Source organism: Megalopta genalis, chromosome 7 (assembly GCF_051020955.1).
Source record: "Megalopta genalis isolate 19385.01 chromosome 7, iyMegGena1_principal, whole genome shotgun sequence".
NCBI classification, from domain to species: Eukaryota; Metazoa; Arthropoda; class Insecta; order Hymenoptera; family Halictidae; genus Megalopta; species Megalopta genalis.
Window position 1 is genome coordinate 13,652,791 of NC_135019.1, and position 21,959 is coordinate 13,674,749.

Sequence of the window (21,959 nt, forward strand, 5' to 3'; positions counted from 1 at the left end):
TAATATTTATCGTACTGATTATAATAGTTATAATACAATTATAATAAAATTATTCGAGCTACATATCTTCAGCCCTCATACGAATTTTCCTTCAAAGATTCCTTGATAGTTGTGTTGTTATTTAAAGATGAGATTTGCTGGAAAAAACATAGCTTTTAGTGAATAGAGTTACTGGGTTATTTAAAGGGATAAGGTAAACCCTTACTTCATTTTCTTCAGTATTTAATTCCATCAGTGTTTCTCTATACCTTTGAAGTATACGCTCTGGCGGAGACGTTTTAGCAAGAATTTTAGAATATTGAAAGGTTTTCTTCACAGGAGTCTGACCTATAATTTACAATGAAAATAGCACACAACCTTTTAAATATGAATCAATGAAGAATTAATATATACCTGTGGGAATATCACGATATAAATCTTCAACGAAGAATTTTTCAACTCGGTCACGTATTGCTTGCAATTCTGCAATAATTTTACTATTCTCATTACCGAGATGTAGATTTTCATGATCCAGTGTTTCATTAATTGCGGTGCAAGCTTCTACGAACGCTGATTTCAAACTGTTTAAGGATCTTGAACGTTCGTTACCTGCATTAAAAACTATCGTATATACATCCTGCAAATTATAAACAATAAAAATTTAGGATAAACAATAACAGCATATAATTATAATAAATTTGTATAATGATGAAGCTTACGTTAATTAATGTTAAAATAAGGCTTTCATCTTCTTTCATTTTTCGTTGTATTTCTGTCATGTAATATTTTACGCAATTTTGGTATTTAACTAACGTGTCACAATTATTGTTTAGGTTTTCTTGAAATTCGCTGATTAGTGCTTTAGCTTCAGCAACCGAATCTTGTGATATTCTGCTCATCTATATGAAACAGTATTAAGTTATACAATTAAAAAAATTAAAGTTTACAGATTACCTATGTGTAGATTACCTTCTCTGTTTCTTCCGAGACCATTTGTTTAATTATTTCTAAGTCATTCTGGAGTTTCACTTGTATATTATTTTCTTTCTCTGTCTTTATTTTACATGCATTTGTACTTTCGTCATTTATAACATTACACGTTTCATCAACATTGTTCAATTTATTGCTAATGGATGAATGAATTTCCTTATCTTCGCTTTGTAGCTCGTAGAAACTTTTTTGTAATTCCTCCATCATCTGTAAGTTCGAATCATTCAAAATATGACGTTTCATAAATTTGAAAAAGCACATACCTTTGCAAAGTTGAATTCCTTCTCCATAATACCATTTTGACTTTGTCGAATGTCTTCAATATTTCCCCTAATATCCTGAACAATATTATCTAAACGATGACGCTCATTAATTGACGATTGTGAAATTAAACTTAAAGATCTGATAGCTGTTGTTGTAATATTATCGATTCTTTGAGAGATACTGGTTTGAAAATTTTTTAAATGTTCAGCAATTTTATTGTCTATCACCTGTTGTAGTTTCTTTGCTTTAATGGAACAACTGTTGTTTATATTACACTCTTGCTCAGTCATAGTAGTCACAATGCCAAGTTCTTTTTCAAGGCATTCTTGATATTTCGAACGCTGAAAAAGTATATAATGCGTTCCCGATAATGCAAAACGTATGAATGAATTTCATTAAAATAATCACTTACGGAATCTTCTGTCTGTCTTGTCAATTCATCCGTTACACTTTTAGTTGGAATAATACAATTATCGGAAATATCTTTAAAAGATTGGTTAATACGTTCTTCCAAGAAAAGCGTTTGTTCATCTAGAAACCGAAAAAAAATTATTTTCAAACTGTATCACTTTCCGTTAGAAAATAATACTTACTGATATAGGAACCCAAAGATTGACAGAATTCTGTCATATTTTTTGCATGCGTTGAAACATCAGCTTCAACTTTTCTGCAACGTTCTTTGATACTATGCTTAGTTTGTTGTCCAAGAGAACTGTTCCGTTGTCCTGTTTGCCTATGAACGCGTGCCATTAATTTTTCATATATTACCAGTCATTTGGTTTCTGTACTGAAGAAGACACTTACATTTTCCGAAAAATTTTATCGTGGAGTTTCTGCACGTCTGTAGTAGCCGTGTCTACGACTTCCAAAACTGATCCAACTTGTGATAGAAGAACATTTTCAGTTAATGCGTGTTTTTCTACAAGATGTTTCTGTTCTTCTTTTTCTTGTTCTGAAATCGCAAGACGCGATGTTGCATGCATTAATGAATGCTCCGTTGTTTCTAGCTGATCCTTCTTATTCAATAATTCATTCGCTTGTATCGAATTTTTCGATTTCAAATCATTAAATATTTGCTAAAATAAAAGATTCAATGAACAAATGATAATAACATACGTTTAGAATTTTTGTGTGTACCTCTTTGTAGTGCAAAGTGTCTTCCAGTGCTTTAATATGATTCAATTTTTCTTCTATTTCTCTGTTCTGAAAATCTATCAATGACTGCATTTCGTTATAATCTTCTGGAGCCAAATATACGCCGTTGCGTTCGCGGGTTGCGAATAAATCTTTCCTTAATTTTTCGATTTCCTCTGTGTATTCTAGAAGTAATGCTTTCTTTGAAAATTTTTGATTAATTTCTGGTCGATTCGTAATATTCTTTGCGCGATGTGCATAGTCCAAAGTTGACAATGTCTCTTCAAGATTAATGCTAGCAGGAGACACTGTAGCGATTATTGAGGTTCTGGTACGGCCTCCCAACGATTCTTGAAGCAATCGTGTTAACTTTGATTCTCTGAAGACCATACAATATATATTATGTACACCATAATATGAAGCCGAGGGAGCATTATGTTTCTACACTTGACGATATATTACCGATAAGGAATATGCGGAGTATTTTCTACAAGTGCCGTTATCACTCGTCCTAGGGTTAACAGAGATTGGTTGATGTTGCCCGCTTCTCTTGCTCTTTTATCAACGGCTCCAGATCTTCCAATATTTTCACTACCCGCTAAATCAACTAGATTTAATTTTCCTGTCTTCAAGAGCTCCTCACCGTCAATGGTGTTCTCTTTTATATGAACGGTGATGGAAAATATTGTATGAGATCGACTGAAAATAAATGATAAAATTGTTAGATGAGCGAAAGTTATTAATAAAATTCCATACAAACCTAGAATTAGCGTTCATCAATGTAGCTGCTGTCTGCCGTTTTTCTGATCCTTTCTGAAGGATTTTATATACATCACTCTTATTATATATAGTCACTTCCTCCAAACCATTTATTATCACTGCTCCCTTTTTGGTTGAATCTTCATATATCCTTTTTAACCACAAACAATATATTTAATGAAGTGAAAGCATAGAGAAGTATAGATGATATAGATACCTTATTTTTGCTGCTCCATCATTAACAGATAATAAATCATACACTTCCTCGTTATAGAGTTCTAGGAAACTGACTCTGACCGAGTACTCCTGCACTCCTAAGGTACGGAGTTCATCAAATAAGTGGCTTAAAGAGCGTGGTATAATCCCAACGTTACTATCCTGAACAGATAATATGTATGTTCTATAAATATATATAACAGACAGAAAGAGCAAGGATTATTTGTACTTACTGCTTGCCAATTTAGCATTGGATTATTATCAAATCCTTCCATAGTAAAGGTCTTTCCAGTACCTGTTTGGCCATAAGCAAGTACCGTACAATTATATCCAGCCAAAACTTCTTCCAGCAATGGTCGAAGAACTACATTGTATACTTCAAGCTGAGAATTTGTCATAAATAGCCAAATAAATAAGTCATCAATACTTGTTACATACTTTCAACATCAAATGTATATCAGCGTACCTGCTTTGAAAATGTCCCGAATACTCTGTCAAAAGTGAATTTTTTTGTGCGTTTATCGCATGGTTTTTCGCGGATAACTAATTCTCTATTAGACACCGTGTCCACCACTGTCACTGACTTTCCAGCCCTTTCAGCATCGTTCGTCGGTCTGTCGTAAAACAAAATAACATCAATAGTAACGTTACACTTGTAAGTAAAATATCGCTAATGAACAACAAATTGAAACAGTTACCTGACACGAACGAAGACTTGTATATGTTGTTTTCTCACTTTTTTCCCGTTGCGTTTATCATTCATCTTCAAGGAATAAATGTTTCTTACGTTTCAACTACTCTCTAATTATTTCCATTCACACATTTATTTATTATTCGCAAAATAATACGCTGTCTCGCATGGAAAAAAGCTTCTTCGCGGTGTTAACCGAAAAATTTAAATTAACCTTCTTCGTCCAAATGCCGATAGAGACCGCTTGTATCGCTTTAAAAAAATACAAATGTTTTTAGGCGACCCTGCGTATAGCGCCAATTAGTACGTGGCCAAAATCGACTGTCAGTAATAGGCTAACAATTTGAGCGTTTGCCACGGACTAATTAAATAATAAATATATAATTAAATAATAAATAAGCGCTGTATGAACCAAGAAATAAGCTTTATATTTTCTCCACAGAACTGTTCAGGAGAATCTGCTGCATCGATATTGTACGAAGAAGACAAGTCACAATAACACAAACTATAATTAATTAATAAAATAATTAAATAAACTTCCAAGAACAAATATATAATTAGGTTTTCGCAACGTTGTCATTTGTTCTTTTATATAATATTGACTCTGCATTTTGATAAGAGAGATTTAGTTCGGGCGTTTACCGCTATGTGATGACAGCATTTCATGATGTAATTGTACACACTAGGAAAGGCAATGACCACGAGGATATCCTATATCCTCTTTGTTATCTTACACATGCATAACTGAATTTTTATATATTCACTTCACCTAAATACTTTATGTATTTCAGTTATTGTAAATGAAAAATTAAAATTATTATGATAGTTGAAAACGTTTTTTGCATTAGAATAATGTGTGTGTGTATATACATTCATTTAAAATATCAATGGTTGGAGAGAAAATAAGACATTTATATATTTATCACGATTTTTATTTAATAACACATTAATATTTAATATATAACATTTAATAACGTATTATTTTTTAAGTACAGTTTGTAAAAATAATTATGCAACAAATTGTGATGTGTTATGTATCATTACATATGAAATATTCGTAACTAATGTAAAATGCATTATGTTTCACTTGAAACCTAAGTCTTATACAATCATAAAACAGCATTGATATGCAATGGTCATTTTAATTCATACCTAAGATCTTCTAATATTTTCCCGACTTAAACGGAATATAGTAAATCAATAAATAAAATAGATTGAAAACATGATTCTTGCAACTAGCCATCAAATATTTTTTTACTAACTGATTCAGTTCATTTAAGATTAGAGTGAGAAAATAAAGCTCCTAGTAAATATATACTCCTTATAATATTTTAGTTCTTGTATACTTTCTCGTATATCTGCCAAAGCTCTGTGGCATTGTTGTTTGTTAGGCACATTTTGGTAAGTTGCAGGGCACCATCTCCTGCAAATAAATTTCATATTATACTCAAATAACATAGTTGTAATTAAAATGTATAAATAACATAGATGTGAATAATACAACCTGGCAAGTTCTTTAATCGTGCTTACATCAATGATTCTATGATGTAAATAAGCATTGATTAAGGGCATGTGTTTGTTTAAAAATATACGATCCATGTAGATTGTATTGCCAGCCAATGGACAAACTCCTTTTAGGATATATGTCTTTAAAAAATCAAGTAACATTTTTTCAGCTTCCTTTAAGCTAATTTTGCTTAATCTTGAATCATTTGTCAATCCTGTCTAAACATATACACATAAATCATTGTACAAAAAGAAGTTCAATTAAAATAATTTTGTCTTCTTTTAGATATTTTCTTACTTCCGCATGATGTTTTATGCACCATTCATTCATAGTGTTCAATGTTTCATCCGACTGATTAATTACAACATTAAATTCTTTGCTAATTATGTTTAGATCTTTGTTTGTTATTAAACAAGCAATTTCCAAAATAGTATCTTTTTCTATATCCAAACCTGTTAACTGAGAGTAAAAATATATATATTATAATAAGCGAAAGACTCAAACGAGTAAAGGGTATTTTATGATGTACCTCTGTATCTATCCAAACAATGTAAGTGTCTTCATATCCTGCCATTCGTCTTCTTAAAAATTTCAAATAAAATTGCCTGGTCAGAAGTCTGTTCTAAAATGACTAAAGATTGACTAGAGATTATGTTCCTGATGCGAAGTAAATACATGGGTTTGTACTATAACCTCTCAAATTTCTATTCGTATGAATAAAAATATAAAATAAATGAAATATACATAGAACTGTACGAATAAAAAACAAAAATCATCATAAAATGTATCTTACCTTGAAAGTATAATTGATTATTTACTTAATATTATTCAATTTGCACTTTCCACAATTAAATAACCTAGTGGCTTCAATTTGTAAGCTTAGTAGAAGCGATGTCAGGAACCACTGTCACGAAATACATATCCCTTCTCACAATCACGATATGTATGAGAAACCTCCTGTTAGATTTTGTTTAAATAACGCATTTTCTTGTATCTATCTACACACACATAGTGTACACATTCCACAATATCTAATCTTCAACAGTAAAACGTTTACATCACTACAGTGCTAAATTTAACTACTAAATGCTAACAAATTTTGAATTAAAATAAAATTTATAATAGTTGTTAACAAATATGAAGTGTACATGGTTTATAACAGTTTTTGTCTACGCAAAAAATTTGCAGAACTTCTGTGTAAAAGCAGTTCGTTATATGTTAATAGAATACAAATAAAATCAATTTATTCAAACATGTAATTTTAATAAGTAAATTACGGATTTTATGCATTTATAACATGAATAGATGATATTCAAAACAGCTGTTGTATTGCGCGTTTTGCACATGAACATACTAAGAAAATAAATAAATGTTTGTTAAGAGCTGTTTCTTGCTATGAATACAGACAATTTTCATTTTGCATAAAAATCCGCAGTCTAGTAGTAAGAATTATTACCAATAGTCGAACCAGGAAATGTCTGGAGCAGACACAATATTCAAATAATGCTGATTGTATGATGTTATAGATAGTTGTGAAGAAATAAAAAAAGGAAAGATTTCGGACTGCAAAGGAGTGAAGTTGTACCTAAACATTTATAATTGTCTTTATTCTTTCGTCTCTGTTAGTTCGTCAGTTGAGAGGTAACAAAATAGTGAATTGAGGTACGTTCCTTCGGTAAAATATTGGTGGCCCTGAAAAGGGCCGTTTTTGTTTATGATCATGCTCAGAGGAGCTTAAGCTCTCTCTCCACGAATTCGTCGTGCTAGCTGGATGTCCTTAGGCATGATGGTTACTCTCTTGGCGTGAATGGCACAGAGATTGGTGTCTTCGAAGAGACCAACGAGATAGGCTTCGCTGGCTTCTTGCAGGGCCATAACAGCGGAACTTTGGAAACGGAGATCGGTTTTAAAATCTTGAGCTATCTCACGGACAAGTCGTTGGAAGGGTAGCTTTCTGATCAAAAGCTCGGTACTTTTCTGGTATCTACGGATTTCTCGGAGGGCCACAGTTCCTGGCCTGTAGCGATGGGGCTTCTTCACACCTCCGGTTGCAGGCGCGCTTTTACGGGCGGCCTTTGTTGCCAATTGTTTACGGGGAGCTTTACCACCAGTAGACTTCCTAGCTGTTTGCTTGGTGCGAGCCATCTTGCTGAGACGTGTATCGACAAAGAATCGTAGAAAGTACTCCGCGGAGAATTCAACAGTAAATTGCGATCGGACCCAGAATACGGCTGCTTATATGGCCTGCGAGGTGCCGGCTGGGCGCAGCGGATTGGCCCATTGTAGAATGGAGGGGATAAACCTGCGAGCAGATGGCCCGCATTTTGTAACGGTCGTCAACGTGGTAGGGGAACGCGGTTGTAGGAACATATAAACGGACGCCGGAAGATTTTTGAGTTAATTTCGTTGTTGAACCTCACAGTCGTATTACCTTTCCAATACAACATGACTGGACGTGGAAAAGGTGGAAAGGGTTTGGGAAAAGGAGGTGCCAAGAGGCACAGAAAAGTGTTGCGTGATAACATCCAGGGCATCACCAAGCCAGCTATTCGCAGATTGGCAAGAAGAGGTGGTGTTAAGCGAATCAGCGGCTTGATCTACGAAGAAACTCGTGGCGTTTTGAAGGTATTCCTGGAAAACGTTATCCGCGACGCCGTCACCTACACTGAACACGCTAAAAGAAAGACAGTAACAGCTATGGATGTTGTGTACGCTTTGAAACGACAAGGCAGAACACTGTACGGCTTTGGAGGTTAAAGAATATCGTCAAAAAACAAAAAAATACAATCGGCCCTTCTCAGGGCCAACAAATTGTTTAAACGTATGGCAACTTTCAGTTTTTCTTGTATCAAGTAGATTTTTGGAGCATAAATACAATCTAAATGTGTATAACACGTTGATTAATCCAGATTAATCCAGACCCTTTCCATCCGCTCCTCATTTACTTATCTCTTTCATTGGAATTTGTTTAATTTAATTATGTTATCGCATATTATATATATATAATAATATAATATCGCATATTATATATCGTATATTATAAAATGAATGGTAATGATAAGTTTTTAGAATGGGAATTAAAAGTATTCTTCTAACAATAATTTCGATATGCTTCAAGAACACGTGACCCGGAAATTCTAGAAAACCCTATTTAGCAACAGACAACATATATCAAAATTTATGCAGTTTTGAATGGTAGTATTTAAATTAAAACTGAAATATAAGTGTGAAGTATGTGAATAGATCGTGTTATGTATATTAAAAAAGCCAAAGATTATGTAAGTGTCAGTAACCTCCACGACTCGGGCCACCGAGTGACGAAAAATCAATTCGACAAAGGAAAAGAGAAATCGATTTCTGTCTAAGCATTTACGTCGAGTAGGGAGAAGCCGTGAGAGATTCGATAACGAAAATGGGACAATCCTTTGTTAAGTGGCTGAAAAATCGATTTTCACGAACGACAAATTCCTTATTTCGGAAGAAGAATTTCGGAACGTCGATGTGCCTACATCGTTTGAGAAAATAAACCGGGCCTACCGTTCCCAAACCTCTTGGAACCCCGCCTTATCTTTCCATGTCTCGCTTACATGTGCCCGCTCGCTTCTCTCACTCTTCCTACCGAGACCCTGCATCCCATCCGAGGAATCACTGGCCAATCTGATAATACGACAGAAAAAGTAGTTTTTTCAAAAGTCATCTTTTCCAGAGTTCTCATGGTTCTCCATTCTTTTTATTGCATGGTGTAGCACTGCATTTTATTGCATTCGTCTTTAGAGACGAATAAATAAATAAATATTTAAAAAATAAATATTTAGATATTGAGATACCGACGGATAATAATTTCATATTTCGTTTTCATGTTTGGAGTCAATGGTTATGTCAAGGTCAAGTAAGTTAAGTTGAAAAGTTATAAAAGTAAATTTTTTAAAAATTTGCATTACTAGTTTTATACCCATCTATTGTTTAACAATATGTTTCAAGAAGTTTGATATTTTAACAATTATTATCTCTATTTTACAGAATTTTATGATTTCTTTATAGTATGTACTTTTTTTGTTGCAACTTGCATGACCGAATTCACTTTATGGAGACGGACAGTTAGAATGCATTTTTGGCCCATTTACCCGCAAATAATTATTTAATATGAGAAAAATTAAACAAAAATACATTCCAATTTTACAAATTTCTTCAGATGCATTAACAGATTAAGATAACAAATTATATTTACACGTATCTTACACAGTCATACAAGTTGCAACAAAAAATACATACGAGAAACAGATCATAAAATCGTGTAAAATAATGATATAAAACGACATCGATCATAAATAAATAATAATTTTTAAAATGTCAAACATCTTGAAATATATTTTAAACGACAGAAGTATAAAAGTAGTAATACTTTTAAAAAAATTTATTTTTATAACTTTCCAACTTAATTTTATAAGGCGTTTGAATACTTATGCAGCGTGAAAATTCGATGTTTTTTTATATTTTTTTTTAAACGTTTTATGCTATGTAAATCGAAAGCTTTTCGTATTTCGACATTTATATACTCTACTTTAATATACCATAAAGGACCTTCTCCCTTCAATGTATATTTATTTAAATATATGGCGTAGAAGTCAAAATTATACTAATTTTCGAATAATTTCGTGAACCACTGTAATATGCGACACTTCCGACGCAGCTAAGAAGAATCTATTATTCGTATTTACCCACTATGAATCACCCGAACAAATGAATTTTTGCTTTCACAAAATAAATTGAATAAAAAAACAAGAAAAAGTAAGTGAAAAGGAAACAAAATAAATGTCTGAGAGATAAAAGAACGGAAGTTATTTATAACTCGACCTAATACAAATAGCACCTGTCAATATACGAAATATGTAATCATCAGCATTAATAGTCAGGCACAATACTATCTCTTTATGTTTTGCTGTATATAAGGTGCATGATTCTGGTATCATGTCATTTATTCTGCATAACGATTCGCTATTTCTTACAGACTGAAAATACACGAACAATATTTTTCTAACAATAACGTTCATTAGCACAATACATTTTAAATCAAAAGTTGTCGTATTAAAAATTAATATTTTATATATTAGTTATACAAAACTTTAATCTTAATATTTTGCCGTAAATCCGTTTTGTTCAATATCACCAGTTAACCATTTCGGCATGTTATAAATAATTTTTTTTTAAATATCCTGAATAAGTAGAATCCCATCCTTCTTTTAGTTTAGTACGGAGGTCAGGAAAGAACTCGCGCAGACGGTCTGATGACGGTCAGATGAAGTTTGGAACTACATTTCACCATCAGCCCATCCGTTACACGTCGAGGCCACGTCTGTGAAGCATAGTGTTCTGTTGGTGCGAGTTTTACCTGTGTAAGATACCCAAAAACATGACGGAAGTTTCGTGTTTATGTGTATACAGATGAAGAGGCTGATATTGCCCTTGTGTCTCGGTAAGTGGGAGGGTGACTTTTAAGATTTCGAAAAGACGGGACGTTGTCGACTCCTTATGGTAGTCCCAAAGCCATTAATCACAAGAAATTGTAACAAGGAGAACGACGTCCAGTCGTGTTCCTTCTTTGAAAATGGTCCAAAGAATGTTCGAAATTCCACAAAACTAAATAGGAAAGGACCTTTTGTCTCTACTTTCTTGTGATTTACTCTGTGCACCCCTTACCTTGACAGGTACCGTTGCTTTTCCACCCTCTGTAGTAGGGTGAGTACAGAGTGGACGGATGTATATAAGAAGCCAGGATGCACAGAATTTGCACAGTTCAAGATGACCTTGACAAACGTAAGATCGCTCTTCCTCCTCGTCGTTGCCGTCTCCGTCGGCAGCAATGTGTTGTGCAGTCCGCTGTTGAACAGTTTACGAATCCTCGACAAACCTGACCAAGCTATCAACAACAGTCGTTCGAATCATCAAAATATCAGCAGCCTTGGTCTCTTTTCTGTGCCGGCCGAAGGTATGCTTTCAATCATAAAACAGAGAAGAAGCATTAGGAACCGTAAGAATTCGACTTTATTGTAATCTATTCTAATCTGTGCTGCAATTTTAATTCGCAGAAAATTATTCGGATGACTTGGACACGGACAGGATAACCGGAGGAAAATACGCGAGGAAGAATCAGTTTCCGTTTATGGCTGTGGTCCATCGGTTGATAGGCGAAGGATACGTTAGTCAATGCGGTGGAACAATTATTTCTCGCAGATGGGTATTGACAGCGGGTCACTGTGTTGCCGAAGAACCGCGAAAATTCTTCGTGCTGTTTGGCGTCAACGATAAATCCGGCATGGGCTACAATTACTACCAAGGGCCTGGGATCTCTATGATGACCGAAATAGGGGCACTTCATCCAGCCTACAAGCCAACCATAAATGATGTCGGTTTGCTCTACATGCCGCGGGATATTCCATTTGGACGTAAGAGAGATACAATTTATATCGCTCGTCTCGCTTTTACCAGTTATCTGGCCAATGTGTTCGAGTTATTATCGCTACATTTCAGAAAGCATCAAGCCAATTAGCTTGCCAGGATGCAACAGCATGAACAATGATTTTGCCGGGAAATTCGGTATCGTCATCGGATGGGGGAAAGATAGATCCACAGGCGTGGGAACCAGTTCGTTGAAATACGCCACGTTGCCGATCATTTCGAACTCCGAATGCGTAAAGAGCTGGGCCGTGACGTCGACTAAACACGTGTGCACGGCAGCCGGTTACGGAGAGGACGCTTGTCAGGTAACATTTCGCGTTTTCACCCCGAAAACCATTCTACAGTTTACTAATTACTACACTGCGAAGCTTTTGCCTTCATTATCAATCAGTTTAATTCCGCGAACGGATAGGGGCATTAATATTACTAGGTTTATATCTTGTGGGAGCCCAGAAAAAAATGGGCGTCCAAGGGTTACAAAGGCAGGCTGACAGCCCTTTCTATGGGCCAGGCAGGCGAGTTCCAGGTCCGCTCTCCCAATCCTTTTATATCCTCCCTCCCAATCCTCTCTATATTATATATAGTATAAGTTATTGTTATAGACTCTAACACGAAAGATGTCATTTACAAGAAAATTTAACACCGTTGTTTCCATATTATTTGAAAAAGTATGCTAATCTAGTATCTTATTAGATTTATCTGTTTGTATTAAACATATACTAATTACATGAAACTCTTAATTTTAATAAGTTGAATGTATAACAATCTCAAATGTTTGTGATATTTGTAACGCATACAGATGTTTTTTTCGTGACGCGATACAGACGTTTTTTGAATAATCGGCGTCCGCCAGTCCTGTGTATCGAGCGAACCGAAAATAGATGTTTTAAAAGTTCCCTTTTCGTTCACAGGGTGACAGTGGTGGTCCTCTAATCGTGTACCAAAATAATGTTCCTGTTCAAATCGGAATTGTCAGCTACGGAGACGCGAATTGCCCTAGTAATCGGCCTGGCGTATTCTCAAGAGTAACTGGCTATATAGACTGGATCCAACAAGTCACAGAAGAATACTACTAAAAAAATAAAATATAACAAGAACCATTTTGCAAAACGAAAAACTTTTCTATAACGTATTCATATAAATAAATAAATAAATCAATCAATCAATCAATCAATCGATATATTTGTATATTCCTCCGACTCTTTATAATAGCGTTTCATTGCTACACACATATATATATATATATATATATATATATATATATATATATTCATATATACACTATTAATATATATATATATATATAATATACATATTCATATATATATATTCATTGCGACACAAATCGATTAGTTAAAATAAACGGACTTCCGGGAAATACGAAACGATAGGAAGTTTTGAAATATCGTTGAACGTGCCGCCTCGGGTGATTTTCCCGAATAAACCTTGCACCATAAATGCACAGAATATGCGCGAATTCCTGTCAGTCCAAAATAAATTCGAAAAGAATGATGTTCTTGTAAAGTTGCATCGGTTTGTTGTTTAGTCCCAGAGTTTCTGGTTTTTTAGAGGAAAATGGCCGCGATCGTGAGAAGAATTCGGGTAATGGCAAAGAATATTCTAGACTGCCGCGTATCGCGTCCAGTTTTTTCTATTCTCCTCGGGCATGTAATTAATTTTGCTTCAGAATTTTTGAACGTCTTTCGGGAATTCGTCGAATATGTTTGAGCATTGTGTTCGGCTATTGTAGTCGACTGGAATAAAATAGTTGGCGGTTATTACCGTCGTGGACGGTCAATTCCCTTTTATGGCGGTGGTGCATCGATTATTGCCGGGCGGGGCGACTTCTCAATGCGGTGGCACCATAATTTCCGAGCGCTGGGTTCTGACGGCCGGTCTCTACTACATACACAATTTCCCGCGTAAATTCTTCGTTGTGTTCGGCGTCGTTGATAAGTCTGGGATTGTATACAATTATAATCATGGTCCTGGTGTCTCCGTGATAACGTTGCATGCCCTCGTTCATCCCAAATATTATCATACCGCGAACGACGTCGGATTGCCTGCGTATGCCTCGAGAAATTCCTTTCAATCGTACGTGTATAACATTATTTATTGCTAGAAATTATGGCTCCAAATAAAATTCCTCGAGTCGCTGAAATTTTATTCTGTCAATAATTTTTGTAGTATCAATAATTTATTCGGTGTAGTTTGCGATGCAACGAAATTTTCTCTATCGTGTACAGTTAAATTATAAATATAAATAGATATATAAATGTCAGAGCGTAGTTCAGTCGTAGATCATGCGATTAGCGAACAAATGTTGGACTCGTTGAGCCGGCTTCAACGGACGCTTTTGTTCGTAGAAAAAATTCAACCGATACAGCTGGCTGGTTCGGACGAGGCGAGGGAATCCTTCGTTGACATGGCCGGCTATGCGGTCGGGTGGGGAAAGAACAGGCAGACCAGCTCAGATACAAAGGCCCTAAAGTATGCCCTGCTGCCTATAATCGGCAACGACGAACGCGGTCGTACCTGGCAGATAGAAGAAAGGAACATTTGCACGGTTGGCCTTGAACAGAATGCCTGCCAGGTATAAAGAATTTCGTAGACCGACGCTGCGTTCTTCCCGTTAGGTTTTTAACGACTTGGAAATGTCTAGGGCGATAGCGGCAACCCTCTCCTTATCATAAGAAACAACGTCCCATTTCAAGTTGGCATCGTCAGTTACGGCGACTGATAGACCAACAGTGTTCACAAGTATAACAAATTTTTCGAAGTGGATAAAAAATGTTACTGGAATTCGATACTGAATATTTGATTTCGACGACGACGCCATCTATATCTACATATGTAACTCTATACCGTTTACGTACATGGATTGAACATTTTTAAGCAGTCTTTATGATTTAGTAATAAATATGCTTATTTAATAATTTGTCAAAATGTCATACACAATTGTAGTAATTTGTCAGAATAGAATACGTATACATGTAACTTCATACCGTTTACATGCATGGATTGAACATTTTTAAGCAGTCTTTGTGATTTAGTGATAAATATGCTTATTTAATAATTTGTCAAAATGTCATACACAATTGTAGTAATTTGTCAGAATAGAATACGTATACATGTAACTCCATACCGTTTACATACATGGGTTGAACATTTTTAAGCAGTCTTTGTGATTTAGTGATAAATATGCTTATTTAATAATTTGTCAAAATGTCATACACAATTGTAGTAATTTGTCAGAATAGAATACGTATACATGTAACTCCATACCGTTTACATACATGGGTTGAACATTTTTAAGCAGTCTTTGTGATTTAGTGATAAATATGCTTATTTAATAATTTTTCAAAATGTCATACACAATTGTAGTAATTTGTCAGAATAGAATACGTATACATGTAGCTCTATACCGTTTACGTACATGGATTGAACACTTTTAAGCAGTCTTTATGATTTAGTAATAAATATGCTTATTTAATAATATGTCAAAATGTCATACACAATTATAGTAATTTGTCAGAATAGAATACGTATACATGTAACTCTATACCGTTTACGTACATGGATTGAACATTTTTAAACAATCTTTATGATTTAGTAATAAATATGCTTATTTAATAATTTTTCAAAATGTCATACACAACTGTAGTAATTTGTCAGAATAGAATATTAATTGATAGGAGAAGTACCTCGCAAAATTTAGTGGCTCTGAAAAGAGCCGTTTTAAGATGAAAGTTTACCGTACTATTCAAATCGGAAGAGCTGGTGCAATATCTTATTTTTTATCGTTCCTTAAATTCTGCGCAATTTCTTGTACAAGACGTTCGAAAGATTGTTTAGGAATTAACAACTTTGTGCTCTTTTGGTAACGGCGTATTTCTTTAAGAGCCTTATTCCTTGTCGGCTGTTTGCTCTTTTCTTTTATTGCATTGCATTGATTAGTGCGAGTCATTTTAATAGAAAATACGTCAACCGATCTTCGTCGACGTTTATCCTTCTATTGGAACAGATGTTGGTCGACACTGATATTTATAACCTCGCTACTACACGTTACAGCTGCTCATTGGCTGCCGGCAGAGTGGTGGGGATGAACTGCAGCAGTCATCTATAAAAGCCGGTGAAACCAGGATCCGAGCATCAGAAGTAATCCGTTCTTCGAATCTTTCACATCGTGTCGAAAACACTTCTTAGTCGTTGAAAATGACTGGTCGTGGAAAGGGAGGAAAGGGATTGGGAAAGGGAGGAGCGAAGCGTCATAGGAAGGTACTTCGTGATAACATCCAAGGTATCACAAAACCGGCCATTCGTCGTCTGGCTCGTCGTGGTGGTGTCAAACGTATCTCCGGTTTGATTTACGAAGAAACTCGTGGTGTGCTGAAAGTATTTCTGGAAAACGTCATTCGTGACGCAGTCACTTACACCGAGCACGCCAAAAGGAAGACCGTCACAGCCATGGACGTCGTCTATGCCCTGAAGAGACAAGGACGCACTTTGTACGGTTTTGGAGGTTAAGCTGCATTTCTTTTGGGGACATCACATCGACGTACGATTACAGACAATCGTCAAGCAAAGCAAAACGGCCCTTCTCAGGGCCACAATTATTTAACACAGAAACACGATCAACATTAACTGGAGACCTCGATCCTTTCTGTAAAAATCCCCGTAACATCCAAAGATGTGTAAGAATCATCTTTCATTTAATGTAGTTAGTTTAGAAAAACCTTGACAATTTCTAAAGTGCATTGTAATTTTTATTGCAAAGGTTGACAATTTTATTCGAATGAATGTAGAAATGACGAATTTGTCAGAATATAGATGTAAATAATCAGTTGACACCGCGTGTTTTTTAAGTTTATCCGTCAAAGTTTCATGTCTTAGAATCGCGAATCATGGTTTTAACTTTTCAAATATTGCATATGTATTGCATATTTATTGTATAGTTTGCGCGTAAAATTTTCGGAAAGAGATTGTACTTTTGTAGTATAAATGTTGAATAATTGTATGGCACTGATTTTTATTGCAATATTATTGACTAAAATAGATCGCACGTTCTCAATGAGAGTTAGTAGTAAATGTTCTGAGTTCAAGACCCTGCTTATTTGCGTCTCATGCGAAGTTCGAGTATCGACGAGAAAAGTGATACACGATGGCCGCACGCGACGTTGCCAAATTACGCCGTCTGGACAGTCTCGCACTCCTATCGTGTATTCTTATGGGCACAATGTTGCCAAACGTAATTCTAGCAACAGAAATATATATGTATGTATACTGTGATTTCGCTTTCGTCTTTAAACCGTTAGGTATCGTACAAATCAATAAATTATGGAAGTTATGGAATCAATATTTTCAGTATGTTTGTAATACATCAATCTTATTACCCCGTAATATATGTTGTTACCCTGTAATGCTATAAAACATGTAATCTATATTATATATAGTATAAGTTATTGTTATAGACTCTAACACGAAAGATGTCATTTACAAGAAAATTTAACACCGTTGTTTCCATATTATTTGAAAAAGTATGCTAATCTAGTATCTTATTAGATTTATCTGTATGTATTAAACATATACTAATTACATGAAACTCTTAATTTTAATAAGTTGAATGTATAACACTCTCAAATGTTTGTGATATTTGTAACGCATCAATTCTATAATTTATATATCATAAAATCATAAATAGTATACCTTTAGTATACTTTAATCAATTATACGTGTAAATTAATAGCAAAATGTAAAATCAGATATATGAATTACGTAAATTAAATTCAACGGTTTTAGAGGTTACTATAATCGGTAAGTAAATACGATTCTCTATGTACAGTAAATTGGAAATGATTCCTATGTTATATAAATGGTGGCCCTGAAAAGGGCCGTTTGAAATTCAGGATTGAGATTAAGCTTTCTTCTCTGTCTTCTTCGGCAAAAGTACAGCTTGAATGTTTGGCAACACGCCGCCTTGAGCTATCGTTACACCGGAAAGTAATTTGTTCAATTCTTCGTCATTACGGATAGCCAATTGTAAATGACGTGGGATAATTCTAGTCTTCTTGTTGTCACGGGCCGCATTACCGGCCAACTCCAAAACTTCAGCAGCCAGGTACTCCATTACTGCTGCCAAGTAAACCGGAGCACCAGCGCCGACGCGTTCAGCATAATTTCCTTTTCTCAGAAGTCGATGGATACGACCAACGGGAAATTGAAGCCCAGCACGGTTAGAGCGGGACTTCGCCTTTCCCTTGACTTTGCCACCTTTTCCGCGTCCGGACATGTTGGTTGTTTACTTGACGTGAAGAGAACGTTCGATATCGAAGAGTCTCTCGATTTTAATTTTGCAGTCCGCCGGACCCTCTTTATATACCACCAGCAGGTGTTCGCTCTGTACCAATCGGAGAGTGCCGACGCAAGGGTGGGGAGTACCGCGCTCCCATTGGCGCGGTGGTAGGGTTCCCGTTTCTACATAAAACGAGACTCGAACTTGCGTATCTCATTCGACACAACATTTTCGTATCGAAACGAATTCTCTCACGAAACCTCTATTCGACAATGCCGCCTAAAGCCAGTGGGAAAGCGGTGAAAAAGGCCGGCAAGGCCCAGAAGAATATCAGTAAAGCTGATAAAAAGAAGAAACGTAGGAGGAAGGAGAGCTACGCAATCTATATTTACAAAGTCTTGAAACAAGTGCATCCTGACACTGGTATCTCCAGTAAAGCCATGAGCATCATGAACAGTTTTGTTAATGATGTCTTTGAACGCATTGCGGCTGAAGCATCTCGTTTGGCCCACTACAACAAACGATCCACCATCACATCTCGGGAAATTCAGACTGCTGTCCGTCTACTGCTGCCTGGTGAACTTGCGAAGCACGCTGTCAGTGAAGGCACCAAAGCTGTCACTAAATACACGAGCTCTAAGTGAACACGTTTCACTATTATCAAACCGGCCCTTTTAAGGGCCACAAATATTTTATACGTGGAAAATGTTTCAATCACTCTGCAATCTTAACCCCTTGTACTACTCCAAAAATCATGAGTAATACTTACGATAGTATTTGCAGCTTATCTGAAAACTGTGTACAGTATTTACAGTTGAGAACACTTAAATTATTAAACCATAATTATACCATACATAATTAAGCCATTGCTATATTTGGCTTAAAATTGTTTCTACTGCTAAAAGTTCCGTATTGTTTAAATTATGAGGATAATTTATTTGTATAACCAAAGTAACTGTGTGTAATCCTGTTGTAACATGACTTGTTAAAGTATAAATACGTAAACGTGTTAACTAATGCTCCAATATCAAATACATAACACGAAAAATTCAAATACTGTGTTGACACCCATTCTAAATGAGTTTCAATTTACATATTTCAGACATTCAAATATGTTAACTTTGATATTTGTAAATAAAAATATGTTTTATATCATCTTCTCGGAGGCGCTTTAATAAATTGGGCCATTTTCTATAATTTTGCTAGTCATTTAGAATACTTGTAATTTAGAATAATTGTCCACAAAATAAAAAGTATAAAATACATCAATTTATTTAGCAAGTAGCAGTCCTCATTGCCGTATGCTCATCATAAACTCATTACAAACAAATGTTTCAGAAATACATTTTATTATGAGAAATATTCAACTATGTGAAGCTAAGCCTCATTTTATGAATTTAAGCCTAAATTATGAACTAAATGGAAAGGTAAGATCAAATGACAAGAAAATGACGGTATAAAAGTATATTTATTTTAGTTCTATGTATACAGAGGAAGTATATATATATATTACGAAGCCTAACGATATCTTATAATAAATGAAATACTAACATTAATTAAATTTATTTTTCCAAGTGAAAATATTCATAAATAATAGACGAGAACGTTATTACAAAATCGATATTAGTTTGACTTCGACCTGCAGTCGATACATTATGTACACACCATCAAAACTCTTATATCTAATCGGTATAAAAACAATCTAGATTATGTATTATTTATAATATAATACAGTGCACGTATGTATATCACAGTATATTTCCTACAATAAAGTAATCTTCGGGTAATACTGTTACAAGATTGTCTGAACAGTCGCCGTTCCTTGTCTTAAGGTGCTTTGTGGCCCTGAAAAGGGCCATTTGTTTATAAGGTGATGGAAAATCTGTTGTAGAGCCAATTATTTTTTAGCTGCAGGCTTAACTGCTTTTGTAGCCGCAGTCTTCTTGGGTTTGGGAGTTTTGGTCTTGGCCGCCGGTGCTTTTGCTGTTTTCTTACTCTTGGACATAGCCTTGGTTTCGCTGGAAGCTTTCTTCTCAGCCTTTGGGGAGGCTTTCACAGTTTTGGCGGGAGACTTCTTCGCGGCAGGTTTCTTTACCGCCCCAGTCTTTTTAACTGGTGATTTAGTCGCGACTGCCTTGCGAACCGGTGTCGTCGTCGTCGTCGTTGTCTTCTTTTCAACGGACTTCTTCGCCTTCTTCGGCTCAGTCGCCTTTACCGCCTTCTGAACCTTGCTCTTAGACTCGGCACCCTTTGCCATGGGCAATTTGAACGATCCAGAAGCACCTTTTCCTTTGGTTTGAACAACAGCGCCAGACGTGACGGCAGATTTCAAATATCGCTTGATGAATGGAGCGATCTTCTCTCCGTCCACTTTATAAGTTGTAGCGACGTACTTCTTGATTGCCTGGAACGAAGATCCCTTGCGGTCTTTCAGCTCTTTGATGGCGGCGTTCACCATTTCTGATGTAGGTGGATGAGAAGAGGCCTTATTGGCAGTCTTCTGTGTTGTTTTCGCAGATTTTGTTTTCGGCGTAGTCTTCTTCGCCGGACTGGTGGTACTGCTTTCAGACTCAACCGTTGTGTTTGCAACGTTTGTCTTGTCCTCCATCTTTGTCTCACTGTTATTCACTTCTCTTGTTCTAACACAACAAATTGTTGTCAAATCCGCGTGTCTACCTCGCCTCGACAATCGCTCAAAACCGATATCCACCCAGATATATCACCAACTGGTAGCGTGAGCACGGACCATGGAGAGAATCCCAACGAATATGTTGAGCGGCAAGATCCTCGAAAAACGGTGAAGCGGTAAACGATCATCGGATTATGATCGTAATTTCTTGTTAGTTAGCGTGGATTAAACTAAAACGATAATGCGAACGGACGGCCACGTGTATCTAGTTTTATTTGCGGCGGTTCACCGGCCGATAACTTCGCTAGGGTCTCGAGAACGCCACCATTTCCCGGCGACTGTATTTTACCGCGACTGGGACATGTCGCGGAAAAATACTAAAAATCGACGATTTATCCGTAACTTTTCCTCGCATATCCATCAAAATCGATTCCAATGGGACCGATGCTTCCTATCATAGGTCATTTATCGATAAACATCGTCCTGTATCTTCGATATTACGAGTTTAAAATAGGTGGTGCCGGAATTCGTATCCCTCCACAGAACTAGCACCAATACTGTCTCGATATTTTGCAACGGGATCGTGTATAATAAAAAGAAATTTTATATTTTGGATCGAGACACTATCCGACCATGTAATGGACAAATAATATTGCAAAATTATGCTTAAACAATAATTCGAAGCAGAATCGGCGAGAGGCGTTTGCGGGGAACATGCACCACGAAAGTCATAACCTCATTCGTATCATCGGATCGCGATATTTAATGTTGTTTATATGGTATTTAATATACGAATTTCCATGCACCATTGCTCGAATAGGTTCTGCTGAAAATATTGGTAAGCATAGAAGTATGATAATCATCGAGGAGGAAGTAAATTCGTGAAGCATTTTGGAATGTATCGACGATACGATTGCGACATGAATTCGCGTCGTGCAACTTCTATTTTTATAATTTTGCATAAAATGTCTGTAATCTTGATTTTCATGGACGGTTTGCGCATTGTTCGAAGAAAATAGTCTTTAATTGTTCATGTTGTTAG

General features: G+C 35.8%; 10 protein-coding genes across 12 annotated transcripts; 5 read left to right on the forward strand and 5 right to left on the reverse strand.

Moving 5' to 3' along the window:
* Positions 1-4,265, reverse strand: LOC117221820 (kinesin-like protein Klp61F). Its single transcript, XM_033473069.2, has 16 exons — positions 4,041-4,265; positions 3,809-3,956; positions 3,576-3,725; positions 3,344-3,504; positions 3,128-3,277; positions 2,830-3,066; positions 2,371-2,746; positions 2,038-2,309; positions 1,827-1,966; positions 1,646-1,764; positions 1,233-1,574; positions 949-1,176; positions 699-878; positions 394-616; positions 206-327; positions 1-137 (listed from the first exon to the last, which is right to left on the reverse strand). The coding sequence occupies exons 1-16, from the start codon at positions 4,103-4,105 to the stop codon at positions 69-71; spliced, it is 2,982 nt and encodes a 993-aa protein (XP_033328960.2). The 5' UTR covers positions 4,106-4,265; the 3' UTR covers positions 1-68.
* A 678-nt stretch (positions 4,266-4,943) lies between these two features.
* On the reverse strand, positions 4,944-6,724 carry LOC117221822 (putative oligoribonuclease). Of its 3 annotated transcripts, none has more exons than XM_033473073.2 (5): positions 6,334-6,724; positions 6,070-6,121; positions 5,838-5,999; positions 5,538-5,758; positions 4,944-5,456 (listed from the first exon to the last, which is right to left on the reverse strand). In XM_033473073.2, the coding sequence occupies exons 2-5, from the start codon at positions 6,112-6,114 to the stop codon at positions 5,315-5,317; spliced, it is 570 nt and encodes a 189-aa protein (XP_033328964.2). In that variant the 5' UTR covers positions 6,115-6,121; positions 6,334-6,724; the 3' UTR covers positions 4,944-5,314. The 3 variants fall into 3 exon arrangements, with proteins under 3 accessions (XP_033328964.2, XP_033328963.2, XP_033328962.2); XM_033473072.2 differs by having other exon boundaries at positions 6,070-6,171; XM_033473071.2 differs by having other exon boundaries at positions 6,070-6,244; positions 6,334-6,722.
* Positions 6,725-7,231: 507 nt separating this feature from the next.
* Positions 7,232-7,758, reverse strand: LOC117221823 (histone H3). The gene has a single exon (XM_033473074.2). It carries the CDS (start codon positions 7,683-7,685, stop codon positions 7,275-7,277), a length of 411 nt encoding a protein of 136 aa, XP_033328965.1. The 5' UTR covers positions 7,686-7,758; the 3' UTR covers positions 7,232-7,274.
* Positions 7,759-7,927: 169 nt separating this feature from the next.
* LOC117221828 (histone H4) lies at positions 7,928-8,341 on the forward strand. Its single transcript, XM_033473078.2, has one exon. It carries the CDS (start codon positions 7,986-7,988, stop codon positions 8,295-8,297), a length of 312 nt encoding a protein of 103 aa, XP_033328969.1. The 5' UTR covers positions 7,928-7,985; the 3' UTR covers positions 8,298-8,341.
* A 2,754-nt stretch (positions 8,342-11,095) lies between these two features.
* Positions 11,096-13,166, forward strand: LOC117221821 (chymotrypsin-2-like). Its single transcript, XM_033473070.2, has 4 exons — positions 11,096-11,526; positions 11,627-11,983; positions 12,069-12,301; positions 12,908-13,166. Exons 1-4 carry the CDS (start codon positions 11,340-11,342, stop codon positions 13,070-13,072), a joined length of 942 nt encoding a protein of 313 aa, XP_033328961.1. The 5' UTR covers positions 11,096-11,339; the 3' UTR covers positions 13,073-13,166.
* A 720-nt stretch (positions 13,167-13,886) lies between these two features.
* LOC117221824 (venom protease-like) lies at positions 13,887-15,553 on the forward strand. Its single transcript, XM_033473075.2, has 3 exons — positions 13,887-14,090; positions 14,363-14,589; positions 14,659-15,553. The coding sequence occupies exons 1-3, from the start codon at positions 14,009-14,011 to the stop codon at positions 14,734-14,736; spliced, it is 387 nt and encodes a 128-aa protein (XP_033328966.2). The 5' UTR covers positions 13,887-14,008; the 3' UTR covers positions 14,737-15,553.
* A 600-nt stretch (positions 15,554-16,153) lies between these two features.
* LOC117221827 (histone H4) lies at positions 16,154-16,602 on the forward strand. Its single transcript, XM_033473077.2, has one exon. It carries the CDS (start codon positions 16,212-16,214, stop codon positions 16,521-16,523), a length of 312 nt encoding a protein of 103 aa, XP_033328968.1. The 5' UTR covers positions 16,154-16,211; the 3' UTR covers positions 16,524-16,602.
* Positions 16,603-17,878: 1,276 nt separating this feature from the next.
* On the reverse strand, positions 17,879-18,342 carry LOC117221825 (histone H2A). Its single transcript, XM_033473076.2, has one exon. The coding sequence runs from the start codon at positions 18,283-18,285 to the stop codon at positions 17,911-17,913; it is 375 nt and encodes a 124-aa protein (XP_033328967.1). The 5' UTR covers positions 18,286-18,342; the 3' UTR covers positions 17,879-17,910.
* A 167-nt stretch (positions 18,343-18,509) lies between these two features.
* LOC117221599 (histone H2B) lies at positions 18,510-19,342 on the forward strand. The gene has a single exon (XM_033472687.2). It carries the CDS (start codon positions 18,561-18,563, stop codon positions 18,930-18,932), a length of 372 nt encoding a protein of 123 aa, XP_033328578.1. The 5' UTR covers positions 18,510-18,560; the 3' UTR covers positions 18,933-19,342.
* A 395-nt stretch (positions 19,343-19,737) lies between these two features.
* On the reverse strand, positions 19,738-21,000 carry LOC117221598 (uncharacterized). Its single transcript, XM_033472685.2, has one exon. It carries the CDS (start codon positions 20,894-20,896, stop codon positions 20,186-20,188), a length of 711 nt encoding a protein of 236 aa, XP_033328576.2. The 5' UTR covers positions 20,897-21,000; the 3' UTR covers positions 19,738-20,185.
* Positions 21,001-21,959: the final 959 nt, after the last annotated feature.